The 15584-nt window shown below is 55.1% G+C and overlaps 1 protein-coding gene across 3 annotated transcripts; it reads right to left on the bottom strand.

The window, feature by feature from the left end:
- Nucleotides 1–7650: 7650 nt before the first annotated feature.
- On the bottom strand, nucleotides 7651–10484 carry Hes1 (hes family bHLH transcription factor 1). 3 transcript variants are annotated; one of them, XM_003477095.5, is made up of 4 exons: nucleotides 9784–10484; nucleotides 9548–9643; nucleotides 9201–9288; nucleotides 7651–8560 (listed from the first exon to the last, which is right to left on the bottom strand). In XM_003477095.5, the coding sequence occupies exons 1-4, from the start codon at nucleotides 9889–9891 to the stop codon at nucleotides 8013–8015; spliced, it is 840 nt and encodes a 279-aa protein (XP_003477143.1). In that variant the 5' UTR covers nucleotides 9892–10484; the 3' UTR covers nucleotides 7651–8012. The 3 variants fall into 3 exon arrangements, with proteins under 3 accessions (XP_003477143.1, XP_063117319.1, XP_063117320.1); XM_063261249.1 differs by lacking the exons at nucleotides 9548–9643; nucleotides 9784–10484 and having other exon boundaries at nucleotides 8677–9345; XM_063261250.1 differs by lacking the exons at nucleotides 9201–9288; nucleotides 9548–9643; nucleotides 9784–10484 and adding an exon at nucleotides 8649–8776.
- Between the last annotated feature and the right edge of the window lie 5100 nt (nucleotides 10485–15584).

Here is a 15584-nt window from a genome sequence, read left to right as displayed (position 1 = left end):
GCTTTCCACCTTCTCCCACCGCACCTGTGAGGTCAGGCTTCTGGTCCAACCAGCTGTGCTCTGCCATCTCCACAATGTGGGCACTGCTCCGTCCTGTGCCACCACCCCACACCTGATGCCACCTGTCCTCATTTCTGCCTCCGCCTTCCTGCCTGCCTGGCTCCCTGAGCGGCTGAGACTAGGCCTCTTCCAGCTCGCGGTCCTTTCCTTCTTTTGCTCTCTGTCTCTTCTTTTTGGTGCTGGGGATGAAGCCCGGAGCTTTGCCCCTGCTACATCCCTTTTTTTTACAGCTGAGACAACACCCGGTATCTCCAGCTGCAGAGGAGGAGAGGCGCATTTTGGCTGTGGTTTGCAGTGGTTTCCGTCCACAGTCGGCTGGCTCCAGGGCAGGGCAGCACAGTAGAGCATCTGGCCGGCCGAGGAGGAAGATCTCATGGTGAGAGAGTGGAGGGAGAGGTGGAGAGGAGGTTAACCCTCCCAGGCCACACTCTCAGTGACCCACTGTTTCTGACCAGATCCCGCTGGGCTCTAAACTCATGGGTGCAGGAATCCATTGGTGTCAGCCTGATGGTCCAGTCCACTCTGAGAGCCTCACCTGTGAGTGCCTGGGGCCCTGAGGCTCTCTCTCTACAAACCCAGCACATGTGCTGTACCACTGAGCTGCATCCAAAGCCCTGCATGCTCCTTTGCATCAAGCACAAAATGGAACAGAAACATCATCAGTCCCCAATAGAACTCACCAAGTAGCCCAGGCTGGCCTCAGGCTTGCAGTGATCTTCCTGCCTCAGCCTCTCAAGTGCTGGGATGATAGGTGTGGGCCACCACACATGGCTTCTTTAGCCATCATACGTGTAAGAGGTTTGGTTTCATCTGAATTATGCCACCTCCTTCCTGTATGAGCAACATCAGCTTCCAGAGGGGTGGCGCATTGCCAGCCATGGTGGGAGACGCTGGGGCTACAGGAAAAAGACCTCGTTTCTGCCTCCCTAAATTTTGAATAGTCTGGGGTATGGCCCAGACAAGCAGATGCCATGGTCCAGCAGTGCTGCCTTAGATGACCTGGGAAAGGGCAGGAGGGTCAAGTGGTTCAGAGAGGGGCTGGGAACCATCAAGATGGACTTCCTGAAGCCGGCGACCGAGCCAAGGACAGGGGCCACCTGAGGTGTCTGGGTAGAGGACAAAGGAGGGGCACTTCCTGCCCAGGGACAGCACATGTGAAAGACGGAAGCCAGCAGTGCTGGCAGCTGGAGTGAGGCCAGGACGTGACGGCTGGCGGGGGGAGGGTCATGTTTGTCCCTTCTGGGGGCTCAAGACAGATGCACCTGCTGCAGACGTGACTGAGGGCCCAGGGTCAGTCTGGGTGCCCAGGAAGATGCTGGGAAGGGGTAGTTTCGGGGGGTCACAGCCTATCCTGCCACAGTGGCTGAGCAACAAGAAGTGGGGGATGGGAGGAGGGGAAAGCCGGGAGGTTTTGAGGGGCTGGGAGAACTGAGTGGAGAGAGAAGCCACAATAGGAAGGAGGAGGGAGTTGGAAGCACTGTGTTTGAGGGGGCTCAAACCCCACCGATCTGACCAGGGGTGGGAGTGGGGCAGAATGTGAGCAGGAGGATTGTGTGTGGATTTTCCTGGCCAGAGAGGAGAGACACAGTGATGGCCACCAATGAGGTACCTTTGGGGAGAAAGCAGAAGCAACATCACAGAGGGGCTACAAAGGATCGCAGAGACTGAGCTGAGTATGGGGATGTAGGCCTGTAATCCCAGCACTCGGAAGGCTGAGGCAGGAGGATCACTGCAAATTTGAAACCACCCTGGGCTACAAAGTGAGCTCAAAGCCAGACTAAACTGCATAGTGAGACCCTGTCTCAAAAAGACCACAAAACAAACAAACAAACAACCCAAAAACTATGAATTTAGACTCAATCCAGGTCTTTGTAAAAATTACTGTGTTTCCTAAAAGACATTTAAAAATGGAGATTTTCCTGCAAATGTAGACAGTCTTGTGTAGCCAAACCAGTTTTGGACAGCTTCCTTAATTCAGCACCTGCTGGCCAAGCGAGAAAACGTTTTCTTAGGTGAGGAGAGTCCCAATCACCAGCAGGTCACACACTCTGTTTTCAGCAAAGAAGTGCTCAGATGGAAAGAGATGTTTTAGGACAGAAAGGGAACGTGGTGATGTTTTGTTTTGTTTTATTTTTGGAGACAGTGTGTCACTGGTTAGCCCAGGCTGGCCTCAAACTTGTGGAGATTGTTCTGCCTCAGCTTCCCAAGTGCTGGCTGGCATTACAGGCATGGTCAGGCCACCTGGCCAAGACCCTGAGGGAAACGGACTGCTGAGACTCCCCCACCCAGCTTCTCACCGGGCTGGTGAAGAACCAAAGCCCAGATGCTTAAGACACTTGCTCAGTGGATTTGGAACTAGAAGCCACATTCTGAACTCTCAGTCTCGTTCCTTGACCATGTCCAGATGGCTTTGTTCTTTCGAGTTTTTATTTTTTACGGCACTGGGGATGGAACTCAGGGCCTTGCGTGTGCTGGGCAGGTGCTTGGCCACTAAGCTGCACTCCCAGCCCCAAAATGATTGACCTTGAAGTTAAACATTTGACAGTAACTTTTTTTTAGTTGGAATTTGACTAGCAATAGAGTCTCAGCAATTTCTATGGTCCCGAATTAAATCATAATTTAGACAGTCGGCAGGGTATGCTGGCACCTGATTGTAATTCCAGCACACAGGGAGACTGAGACAGGAGGGTTGCTGGGGGTTCAAAGCATCTTGGGCAATTAATGGTTTGGTGAGAGAGACTCTGTCTCAAAATAAAGCGGGAGTCATTGCTAAGGACTTGGGTTCAATCCCCAGCACTGACAACAGAACCATTAATTTAGGGGACCAAAAAGTTACCTGTTATAATATACAACCTTTTTTTTTTTGTACAAACACTGAATGATTACTCCTCTTTTATAGCATTCAACAGATCTTTCTTTCTTCCATTTTTTTTTCTTCTGGCTATAAACTTTGTTTGCTTGGTTTTTTTGTTTGTTTGTTTGTTTGTTTTTGTCATTTTGAGACAGGGTCTCGATATGCAGTTCAGGCTGGCCTTGAGCTTATTTTGTAGCCCAAGCTGGTCTCAAACTCCCAATAATCCTCCTGCCCCAGCCTCCCGAGCGCTGTGATTATAGGCATGAGCCACCACGCCAGGCATTGTTTGCTTGTTTTGAGACAGGGTCTCTTTATATAGTTCAGGCTGTCCTTAAACTGACTATGTAGCACAGCCTGAGCCTCCAATTAGAGGAAGTCCTCCTGACTCAGCCTACTGAGTGGTGAGGTTACAGATGTGAGCCACCACCTGTGAGTTTTATAATACAAAAATCATGTCTTTCTTTTCATGCTGCTTGGTTTAATAATTACATCAAGTGAATTATTACATCAAGTGAAATTCAGAGACCAACGAAAATGTTGTGGTCCTCTTGAGTGAGGCTTGGTGCATTTGCAAGTGGCCCCTGAGGTCTCTGGGCTGAGGTCACCCTGGCTTTCTGGTCTGGTGGACATCTTCACTGTGGTTGTTTAGGTTTCATAGCTGCTGACATACACCCAGAGCAACATGCCAAGCGCCATCCTAGATGCCTCCTGCAAGGCTGCAAGGCTTACTGAGAGCCCTAGGTTACAGGTGAGGCAGTTACAAAGTCACAGCACACAGAGTTACAAAGTCACAACATACAGAGTTACAAAGTCACAGCATACAGAGTTAGTTACAAAGTCGCAGAGTGAAGTACTGTGGCACTTGCCTGTAGTCCCAGCTATTCTAAGGCTGAAGCAAGAGGATCTCTATAGTCCTGGAATTTGAGATCAGCTCAGGTGACCTATTGAGACTCATCTCTTGAAAATCAGATGGCATAGAGTGGCAGAGGGAAGTTAAATAATTTGCTGTGGGGACAAAAATGGAAGCAATCTGGAGCCATATCCTAATGCTTATAATCTCTGAGCTATAATGCCATAAACTAAGGACCCTGGGAGGTAACTACCCCATTTTTTTTTAACCTTCATACCAATTTGTACAGTGCTTAGAAGCGTACATGACATGGGGCTCCCTTCCTGCCATTTTCCCAAGCCATACCTCACCCTCCCATTCCTAACCCCTTCTGCAGAGTTTATCTTTCACCTCTCCTCCCAGTGCCAAGGCTCTGAAATCCGTCCCCAGTTCCCTCCCTCATCAGAATTCATCTCTTGCTCTGAGTGCCCTTTGTATAAGCTTCGGTTCTGGCACTTGGCACCTGAAGCCTGTGATGAGTCACTGGCACTTGACTCTCCTTGGCTGCACACAGCCAGGGGGAGGCCGGGGGAGGCTGTTGTGGCCATGGGCATCAGTGTTTCGGTACCTGCTGTATACTGCTGGCCTCTTAGTAGGTGCTTGGGTTTTATTAATTTTATTGTTGTTTCTTTCGAGTCAGGGCCTCCCTTTGTAGTCCAGGCTGGCTGTGAACTCACTATGAAGCCCAGGCTGGCTGAGATCTTGCAGTGACCCTCCTGCCTCAGCTTCCCTAGTGCTGAGATTGCAGGCCAGTGCTGCCACACCCTGCAAATCTCAGGGCTTCTACAAGAGATTCCTTTTTCCAAGGCGTGCAGAGTCGCTGTCTGTCTGATGGCAAGGTATTTTTTTGGAGGGGGTGAGGGGGCGATGAGATGGCCTCACCCCTGCCTGCCCACTCCTGCCTCGGCTTGGCTTAACAAACGCCTAGCAGGGCCTCTGTTACCCTGACCCTGGCCCGGGTCCAGTTTCCTGGCCTCTGAACGCGGCCCCGAGCTACCGGGGGAGCTGGAAAAACACTGGCGGGCGCCCCACCCCCGGGCCTGCTGCTTGGGAGGCGGCGGCGGCTTGCCTGCCAGCGGGCGCGGCAAGCTCGTGTGGCCGCGGTCCCCCGGGTCCCCCGCCGCGCCTCCCCCCGCGGCCTGGCCGGCTGCCGGCGGCACGGGCGGGGTGCGCGCCGTTCTCACGACCTCTCAGGTTGCCTGAGCTCATCTGGGAGCTATTCATTTCCTGCCAGAAAGCAGCCGGGCCTGCTGGGCGAGCCACCTTGGCCGGGGCCGCGGGGCTGGGCCGGGCGGGTGGCCGCCCTGTGCGCTCCCGCCCGGGCCGCGCGCCCCAGGCCCCCGGGGACCCCGAGCCACCGGGGGCGCGCGGCGGGGGCAGCGCGTGCGCCCATCTGGTTGCACTTAGGCGCCGGGAGGAAGCTAGCAGCGGGTGGTTACCGGCCGACGGGTGTGGGAAAAGTTAATTGACTTTAATGACAGGTTCCCTGGGACAGCGGGGACGACGAGGGGGTCCGCTTAACCCCAGGGTCCCCGCCGCAGGAACGCGTGGGGTGAGGCGGGACATGCTACGCACTGCTTGGCGAAGGCTCGGGTCCTGGGCGAGGAGACCCCAGCCCCTTCCCTGTTCGGCCGGATGCGCCCGAGACTGGGGGGAGGGGAGGGGTTCTCCAGCGTCCTGCGGGAGAGGCTGGGGCTGAGCGTCCGGTCTCAGCTCTCCAGGGATCAGCACGGCACGGCCAGGATTGAGAGCTCGAGGTGCGCCCCTGGCCACATGATTAGGCCTGACGCAGGGGACTTCAGGAGGGCAAGGGTGAAGTAGTTTGTCCTCCAAGGTTACTCCAGACAGGGTTTAGGAGGGTTCTGTCTTCCACAGAAACCACTTACCCTCCAGGCTTGGCAGTGGCCTAAGGAAGGAATGACCATCCATGGTGGCACAGTAAGTCCTGTGGCCTCGACTAGATCCCACTGAATGTCCCCGGGGAACCCAAGGTCTCCTCTCTCATACTGTACAAAAACAAATGCCTTTTGAAATAGTGCAAATATACATTTCAAAACGTGTTCTATTTAAACCACCAATTCTTTACCAAAGAACCAACACTGACTTATCTTCCCTCCATGGACCCCTCTCCCCTGGAAGACGCTGTATCTGTGTATCTTTGGTGTTATCAATAAGCGTGTGCATTTTCAGTGTAGCGAAGACATGGAAATCTAGTTTTCAGGTGATACCGTGACCGTGTTTTGCCCCCTGTGACTTTCACTGCCGGTCCATAGAAGGCAAAGGCTTCCACAAAAATGCAGACCCTGATGAATGAGTTATTTCTAACAGGACGGGGAAGTCCCTGGAGGCCAGAGTCCAGACTTACCCGGTGAATCACGTGGATTTGGGATGGGTGTCCTAATGAGCAGCAATTGTTATGCTTGCATTTGAACAAGAGGGAGAATGTGGAAAAATGATTCGAGAGAAATGATGCGTGTGTGTCTGGTGAAGGGTGTGCTGGTCACCTTTCATGTCCACAAAATAAGGGTAGGAGGAGGGAAATTCAGGAAAAGCATTTTTTCTACCTCTCCCTCTGGGGCTGAAAGGATTGGAGAGAAAACCAACTGCTGTCCGCTAGATCAGCCCGGTGATAGAGCCTCCCTCCTCTCTGGCCTGTGGGAAAGGCCCGAGCCAGGCGGGGGAGAGGTAAAGCTTTTGAAACAAGACAGAAAATCGTTGGCTTTATCTTTGTTAGGAAAGCTTCAAAGATTGATCTCTCCCGCCTCATCCTTCTCCTCCCAGAAGCCGCGCAGAGGCGGGGAGGGGGGTGAGAGAGGCCGCCGGCGGGCGGGAGGAGGGGCCCTGCTGGGCTGCGGTGGGGGAGCAGGGCGCGCCGGCCAGACCCACAGCGCGGCTATGTGTCTGGTCTCGCAGGGCTCGTGGTTTTCATTTCCCCAACACCTGGATGCAGTCAAACACCTGGCCAAATCTGACAGAATCTGACAAGCCTTTGTGATGGGATTTGGAAGAAATTCCCTGCAGATCCTGGCACAGTTTAAAGCTGTCCGCTTTGAGTTAGGACTTGTTAAGGAGGGTTATGTGAGCTGAAACCCGAGACGGGGCCTTTGCTTCTATCTGGAGCCCACATCTTGCCTGGAAATGGGGCATGACCAAGCGCAGGGGTCGCTGGCTGTTTGTATTAAAAGGGGAAGACGGGCTGTGCGCCTGACAGCGCGGCGCCCGCATGCTTTCTCCATTAGAGCCAAGCACAGCAACTTATCAGAAACACATGTCTGGGCTTGGGCTCCACTTGGGAGTCTGACTAGCTGTCCCCTGGCAGAAGGAATCTGTTGACCTTTCCAGCCTGAAGAGGGTGCGGGGGGGGGGGGCATTTCCAACTTTTGCACACTGCTGCTAGGTAACTCCTCACTGCAGCTAAGGTTGGGATTGTGTGTCCCCCCCCCCCCCCGCCCCGCCCCGACTGCAGCCACTAATAGGAGCGGCTTTACTGTGCAGTTGCTGAGTGGCTACTGGGCAGCAGATACCCTTGGTGTGCAAAGGGCTGGAACACTGGACCCCTAACTTCAGTTCAGTCCTCAGGAGGAACTGACAGAACAAGGGCTGATGACTGTACCACTGTTCTGAAATTCCGGAAAGGAATCACCGAGGTTCCAGGGAGGCCCTGCCAGATGCGGTCACACAGGTCAATGGAACAGACTTCAGGGAGTGTTGGTGAAAAATCTGAATGACAAAAACCCCACAACTTGTTTTACCAACAAGAGCTAATTTCTGAATTCCTGGCTTAACATGCTTCAAACTCCTCCAAGAACCTCTTTTTATATATTATGAAAGAATTAGTTCTAAGACATAAAAGCCTTCACTCTTTTATTATATTTTCTCAAATAAACTTCCCCAAAGGAAGGTATTTTAAGAGCATTTCTCAAACATCTTTGGCATCACATAAAGAAATCTCGTGTAAAAAACGAAATGTCATCTCCATTTTATAATACAAAGGCGCAATCCAATATGAACATATAAAATATATACAAATATAGTGCATGGTCAGTCACTTAATACAGCTCTCTACAAAAAAAGTAACTTATTTTTAGGAATTAAAAAACCAACAAAGTAACCACTTAATCACAAATCATCTCTCCTAGTATTCATTTTGTAGTTTAGTGTCCGGAGGAAGGGCTGGGTAGGGGCATGCGGAGCGCAGGCCAGGGCCCCTCAGTTCCGCCACGGCCTCCACATGGAGTCCGCAGTGAGTGCGGGGCCGCTGGAAGGAGATACGGCGTTGGGGCCCACCGAGGTCCCGCTGCTGCTGGTGTAGACCGGGATGACCGGCCCGCTGTGCGCAAACGCCCCATTGGGGATGAGGAAGGCGAACTGGCCGTCGGGAGCCGGCACCACCTGGAAGCCGCCGAATACTTTGGCCGCCTCTCCAGCCTGGCTGCCCAGCTTGCAAGGAGCGCCGCCGGGAGGGGGCGCCGCGCCCCCGGGGATGGGCACAAGCGGCGGTGGTGCGAAGGGTGCGTGCTGGGGGCCTCCGGCTCCGGGTGGGGGCGGCGGCGGCGCCTGCAGGGCGGGGTGCGGTTGCCCGGGGTAGGTCATGGCGTTGATCTGGGTCATGCAGTTGGCCAGGTGGCCGAGCAGCCGGGTGCGCACCTCCGTGTTAACGCCCTCGCACGTGGACAGGAAGCGGGTCACCTCGTTCATGCACTCGCTGAAGCCGGCGCGGTACTTGCCCAGCACGCTTGGGTCGGTGCTCAGCGCGGCTGCAGATCAGAACGAGACAGACGGGTCACCCAACGGCTCCAGCCTCCGGGCCACCGTCTCCCGCCCTGGGAGGTCCCCGTGCCGCACCTCCCTGACCGCGCGCCCGCGAAACGACCTCGGGCCAGGAGGGTGGGGGAGGCTTGGAGCCATCTCGCCACACTGGCGTGGTCACCGAAGCTCAGCCACCCTTCCTCGTCCCGTGGCTGCATTTAAGCCGATCTCTGCCCCACAGCTGTCCCCTCCACTCCCCCCGGGCGACGTGACATTGAGCAACACCGCCCCGTCCCCACTCGGGTCTCATTTCCCGTTTGCAGTGGGGGGATGGGCGAGGGCCAAACCCGATGACCCTGGAGCTCAGTTCAGCTCCCAACTGCCACCGGGCGGTGCTCAATCCCTTCCTTCGCAGCCAAGCAGCCCGCCGCCTTCGCGGCTTCAACCTTCTCTCTCCCTCCCTTTCCGGAACAGTAACAACTTGGAGTTGTGGCTATAAATAAGACCCAGACCGTGGGAACGCGAGAGGGAGCCAAGGCAGTAAAATGGAGCTGAATGCCTCTCACAACCGCGGGCGGAAGTCTGGAAGGAATCAGCGCGCGGCACGGGGGACGCGCGCGCAAAAGACGCGGCGGCGAGAGGCCTCACCCGTCATCTGCGCCCGCTGCAGGTTCCGGAGGTGCTTCACTGTCATCTCTAGAATGTCTGCCTTCTCCAGCTTGGAATGCCGGGAGCTCTGTACGCAGGAGGAAGCCAGAAGGAAAATCAGCCCCTGCCAGCCAGCTGCCTTGGAGAGTCCCGACCCCCCCACCCCGGGCGCAGCGCACAAGCCCGCGTCCAGGGACCCAGCAACAGGGATCCCGGCTTCCCGCCTAGGGCAGTACGGTGCAGCGGGGGGAGACCCTCGCACCACAGGCAAGGGGGCTTTTATGCTTTGCGGCTAGGAAACATAATCTCATATTTCTAATTTTTTCAAAAACGCATTCCCCACTTACGTCTTTTTTAAGGGCATCCAAAATCAGTGTTTTCAGCTGGCTGAGGCTTTCATTTATCCTTGCTCTTCGTCTTTTCTCCATGATAGGCTTTGATGACTGCAAAGAAATTTTAAAAATTAATTTTAAAAAGCCCGAGTTCCCATGGGAGCTGCCATTTCACCCGCGGCTCTTAAAAGGATCTCCCAATCCTATCGTAATTTCTTGGGGATCTGCAGATTCTCAGGTACTGCCCTTACCTTTCTGTGTTCTGACGCTGTCTTTGGTTTATCCGGTGTCGTGTTGACACTGGCAGGGGTTGCAGCCACCGGGGACGAGGAGTTTTTCTCCATTATATCAGCTGGCATTTTCCTTCCTTTTTTTAAAAAAAAAAACAGTCCCTAGAGAATTTTATTTTTGGAGTCCACGCAATTTTTTTTTTTTTTTTTGCTTATGTCCCTTTTCCTCGAGATTTTCGTAAAACAACTGCAAGTGCTCAGAGTGGATTATATAATATTTAATGGCTACTTGGTAGCGCTATTCCAGGACCAAGGAGAGAGGTAGACGGGGGATTCCGCTGTTATCAGCACCGGCTCTGGATCCTGTGTGATCCCCAGGCCCTGGCGGCCTCTATATATATCTGGGACTGCACGCGAACGGCTCGTGTGAAACTTCCCAAACTTTCTTTCCCACAGTAACTTTCAGCCAATGGGAGGAGGAGACACGCGGCACCGCTCGTGGACCGCGCCCCCCCATTGGCCGCCAGGCACAAGGTCTGGTGGCCAATGGCGCGCGCCTGAGCCCGGGGCACCGGAGGCTACCACGTCAATCAAAAGGATTTTAACCCTTTGCTACTCTCCCTTCTGGGCTTTGCTTTACAGAGGATTTCTCCGCTTTGGATTTTGGCCTGGTCTATTTCTTAGGAGGCCGAGGTCTTTATTCTCTTTGCTAGGCGCTGTACAGCTACTCTGTAATCATTTGAGATACATTTTTAAGGTAATAGGAAGAAAAGGACTGTCTGCAGTGATTAGGACCTACAGGGGTACACTCTTGCCAGGGTGTGCTGTCGACACAGATGTGCTTTTTCGCTCGGATTCTATTTCGGGGGTGGGGGGCGTATGAAAGTGGATCGTGCAGGAAAATATTTTATAAATTCCTTTTTTTTACAGCAAAAGAAATGCCTTCCACTTTTCCGCCTGGGAGGGAGCAAGGTGCTTTGTGAATGCCAGCCCGCCCCGCCCCAGCCCTTCATTCCTCCTGCAACCTGGCCCGCGGACCCCCGCGCTTTCGGAGTAAACAATCATTTCCAGTCGGTAGAAAAGAAAGGAAATTTCACATGAAAAATAAAAAAAGAGGTGCCTCCCTTTTCCTTTCCACCCGCGGGTTCTGCTTGCTATGGTGCCTGGAGGTGGCGGGCGGGGCGGCAGCGTCCCCACCCATCCCCCACCCTGCCCGCCCCAACCCGCGGGCGGTCTGGGGACCTCTGCGCCCTGGGCGCCCGACGCGCGCGGGCGCTTTAAGAGCCGCGGCGGTCGAGCTGCAGTTTGACATCAGCCGGCCGGCGAGGGCGCGCCCGGGGCCGAGCACGTGCCAGGATGTTTTATTGCCGCCGCGGCTGCGGCCGGCCGGCAGGATGTGTGCGTGCGTGCGTGTGTGAGTGTGTGCGCGCGCGCCCCGGGGGCAGGGGGCGGGAGCCGGCGGCGGGCGGGCGGCCGGGGGCGGGGGCGGGGGCGGGGTGGGGGCCCGGGAGAAGCCAAGAAGGTAAATAGCAGCTGCTGTGCAGAGCCTGGGAAAACCCCGCCCCCTGCGCCGGCCCGGCTGCCTTGGCGCGCGCTGCGTGGGGGGCGCGAGTGCGGTCCGGCCCCGCCGGCCCGGAATCCGCGGGGGCGGCGCGGGCTGCGAGCCGAGCCCTGCGCTCCCCAGGCCCCCGCGACCCGGGCCAAGGTCAGCGCTTCCGGGAGGGGAGCGGCGCCCCGGGGTGGGGGTGGGGACCGGGCCACCCGGATTCCGCTGCGGCCTCCCCCCCCCCCGCGATGGCCCGAGGGCGGCGACCCTGCGCGTTCCCCGGCCCCAGCCGCCTGACCCCCTCCCCCGATGCCCCGCCCGGCGCCCGCCGCGGTCACGGGGCGCCTGACCGCACTTAGGAAGCGGCCGGGGCGGCCTCTGCCTCCGCGCGGCGGCTGCGGTTAGCGCGGCTTCGCGCCCCTCCCCGGCCCGCTCCCCCTCGCTGCGCCTGGGAGGCCGCCGGCGGGCGGCCGGGAGGAGGCGGGCGGGCGGCTGCGTGCTGCCGGCTGGCCGAGCCGCGCGCCGGGAGGAGCCGCCGCCACCGCCGCCGGGTGCCACGTGGCGGGCGCCGGGCCGGGAGCGCCAGGGCGCTAGCGGCGGCCTCCCTGGGGATCGGCCCGCCGCCACTGCCTCCTGCCCGCCCGCCCGGGTCTCGGGACCCCTCCCCGCGCTCCCCTCCCCCACCTGCCCGCCGCCTGGGAGCTCTGCTCGTTCCCGGGCCAGCGTCGTTTGATGTCCCCCATCCACCCCGCCCCCTGCGTCTTGGAGGCCTGGCACACATTGCTTAGACACTTCATTCCTTCCTTCCTCCAAGCTCCCCACTGAGATAATCTAAATGATTTCTCCAGATCACGTCCGGGTTCCTGACTCTGGAAGACCCAGAGCGAGCCCCGGCCTCTCTTTTGAGGACTGAGCGCGTGCACTCAGCGTTAGACACCCGGTTACACCCCAGATTCGCTCCTGGGGAGGTGCGGGTGGTCAGCTGCGCCAACAGGGACCTGGGGCCATCCTCTGCTTGTCCTGCCTCTTGGGGCTTAGATGGTAGTGCGACAGATCAGGATGACCTAAGCGAGATAGGAAACTGCACCTGTACAAGCAGCAGTGTTGCCAGGCTCCCTGGCAGGTTCAGGACGTAGATAACACAGGTGTCCCCAGGAAGCCCACAGCCGGGAGGTACCTGTCCTGGTGAGTCAGGTGACATCTGTGGTTTTCCAGAGTGTCCTGTTCAGGAGGTCTTATTCCTGAGGGACTGTTAGGTGGCTACATAGAAGGTGCTAGGGAGGTTCAGGAAAGGGAAAGTGAGTTAGAAGTTGGAGTCCTTCAGAAAACTTATAGAGGAGGCGGCCAGTGCTTTTTTGTAACTTGAAAAATAGGAACGGAGCCCTGGAAATACGTTGTGTCTCTGGCCTGGGAAGAAAGGAAGTACCTGGAGCCTGAAAGGCCAGGATCCTGGGAGCTTGAGGTCTTTATTCCAGGCGTGTTCCTTTTTTTGGGGGGGCCCCTCTGGGGATTAGATCGGGGCCTCATGTATGCCCTTACAAACACTACCATTGAGCCCCTCCCCCAGTTCTTTTTAATGTTTGTAAAATTTTGAGACCAAGTCTCACTATTAACCAGTATTGCCTGGAATTTGAGAGCTTCCTGCCTCAGCCACCTCAGTAGCAGGAATTATAGTACATACTACTGGGCCCACAAGAAACAGTGAAGGATTTTGGACCTTTTAGACCACGGAGGCCCCTGAAATGCTCACAGCAGGTGACAGGACCTCAGATTCCCCATTTAAGAAAGATGCTCCCGGCAAAGGGCTGCAGCATCTGGATACAGAAAAGCTAGTGAGCAGGTCAGGCCGAGTTGTTGACTGACACTTGCTTAGACTGAGCTCACCTGGGCATTGGCTGTGACCTGAGCTAACAGAAATGTGCCCATCTTTTAACACAGATGTTCCTGTTCCCTGTGCCAGGTGTCTCACTGAGGGCTGTCAGGACTGTGACTGTTGGCCTTCCACACCTCATTTCTACCTTCCAGGACAGCTCTGGCGTGGCGGCTGGGCCTCTCAGCCTTGCAGCTTACTTTACTCACTCTGGCCCCTTGGGCTACTCTGGGATTTTTTTTGTGTGTGTGTGTTTTCTTAACAAACTGCAGCGTGGGCTGCTGGGCTGTGCTTGGGGGTTCTGAAGAAACCGTGAACAATGTCTCCTTTGTTGACCTGCAACCTGGGCCAGAGGGGTAGGACTTGGTTTTCTTATTTTAATCAGATGGAAATGGGGTCCTGACAGAAAATTGTCTGTTTCATTTAAAGAAAAATGGGGTTTTCCTGTGTGTTTGAAATACTCTTGGGAAAGGGCAAAGTCACCCTCCTTTCTGCAGTGCCCCAAATAAACTTCACAAGCTTCTTAAAATGCTTCCATACCGGGTCTTTTTTTTTTTTTTTTTTTTTTTTTAACTGCACAAATACACTGACCCAGATTCTTCCAAGGAACTAAACCTTTCCCAGGGAAGCTCATTAACCCTTTCTGGGTCCCCCCAAATTCTTCAGGACCTGCACCTCTTCCCAGGAAGTGGGGGGACATGGAGTGCTGTCTCTTAAGGTACCATCCACCCTGACCCTCCTAGGCCAACAGCTCTTGTCCTCTTGACTCCGTGGGCCCTCACAAGTTGGCACCTTGAAATAGGCAGGGTAGAGCAGGTCCAGGTGGGAGTCTGGCCTCGCAGACTCAGTTAATCAGCAACTCAATGGTTGTCCCTTGATGAGTGTTTAGCTTGGTAGAATGAGCAAATAAACGCACACAGAGGGACAGAGGTCTCAGCAAGGTTTTGTGTGGGGCCTCTCCAAAAAAATTCAGGAAGAAATTGTGATGGCATATGCCTGTAATCCTAACACTTGGGAGGTGGAGGCAGGAGGATCACCACAAGTACAAGGCCAGCCTGAACTATATAGCAAGGCCCTGGCTCATGCCCAAATAAAAATTTTCTTGCAAGTGTGTTCATACATTATTTTTCACCATCCTTGTCCCAAGGGCCCCTCTACCTGCCCCACCAAGAGTAATTTCTCTGTCTAGTTGTATCACTTGTTTACTTTTAAACCATAAGACAAATACCTGCATCTCTGGTGAGTCTCTTCCTTGTTGGGGATGACTTGTAGGCTGGGCTTAAAGCTACAGAAAAGGGTGAGCAGGAGCAGAAGGGAAAGGTATTTAGCCTGAGGACGTGAAGCCTTTTTTCCTCCTTTTCCTCCGCTTGACTGACTTTCTCACACTCAGATTCCCTGCTGCCTGCCAGAGATGTGGGAGCTGCCTTGCCAGGCACTGTCTGGGGAGGGCTATTGAAAGAATTGGGGAAGCCTGTGTGCGTGCATGCATGCACAGACACACAGACACACACAGACACACACACACACACACACACACACACACACACACACACACGGGGGGGGGCCTTCCCTGCCCTGCCCTGCATCCCTGTTCTGCACCTGTACAGGAGCAACCTCCCCCACCCCAGATCACCTGATCGCAGCCCTTTCAGAGGCTGTGAGAAAAATAACACCCCACACAGAAGGGACGGTTGTCGGCTTGGTCTCCGGTTCAGCTGGGCTGTGGCCAGCTCCTAGTAGCATGAGGCCCGGAAACAGCCCGGAAACAGGGCTGGCCTGTGCGCAAGTTGGTGTTGGTGGCAGAGACACTGGGACAGGGAATTGGACGTCACCTTCCCAGTGACGCCTTGCTGATGTGTCCGTGACATCCAGCCGTCTGACCTTTTGTCATCCTTTACTGGAATGATTAACGTTGCACAGATAAGAGGCTATCTTCTCATCACAGAATTCATGACCAGCTTTTTTATGTGAGGGTTTCCCAGGGAGCTTGTGCATCCCTGAAATGGAACTCTTAAATTGTACATCTGTACGGGATTTTATTAGATTTATTTTATTTTGCAGGACTAGGGGATGAACTGGGGGCCTTCCCCCTGGGCTATATCCCCATCCGTTTTTTTTCGAGACAGGGTGCCACCAAGTTGCACAGCTTGAACCTGCCATCCTCCCGCTTCAGCTGCCCAGAGTGCTGGGATTATGGGTCTGGGCCACCAATGAGTGAGTTCATGTGTCATTTTTCTTTGCCAGAGAGGAAGCACTGCTTTCACAGAGTTGGAAAGCTTTGGTTAAAAAAAAAAAAAGCCACCCTGGCAGTCCCTGGTGGGTGCCCTGGTTCCCAGAAAGGACAGGAACTGGCTCAACCTCAGGCTGAGCTGGGGTGCAGTGGGCTTCCCAGTCGTGCAATGCTGG

The sequence above is a fragment of the Cavia porcellus genome, unplaced genomic scaffold (genome assembly GCF_034190915.1).
Source record: "Cavia porcellus strain 051 isolate PalLab524CR breed Dunkin Hartley unplaced genomic scaffold, mCavPor4.1 scaffold_14, whole genome shotgun sequence".
Classification (NCBI taxonomy): domain Eukaryota; kingdom Metazoa; phylum Chordata; class Mammalia; order Rodentia; family Caviidae; genus Cavia; species Cavia porcellus.
This window is presented reverse-complemented; position numbering and strand designations above follow the sequence as displayed.

Coding starts and splice junctions, on each gene's coding strand:
- Hes1 (XM_003477095.5), bottom strand. CDS start 9,891: ATGCCAGCTGATATAATGGAGAAAAACTCCTCGTCCCCGGTGGCTGCA. Junction 9,289..9,547: donor TGGATGCCCTTAAAAAAGAC/GTAAGTGGGGAA, acceptor TCCTGCGTACAG/AGCTCCCGGCATTCCAAGCT. Junction 8,561..9,200: donor GCAGCGGGCGCAGATGACGG/GTGAGGCCTCTC, acceptor TCTGATCTGCAG/CCGCGCTGAGCACCGACCCA.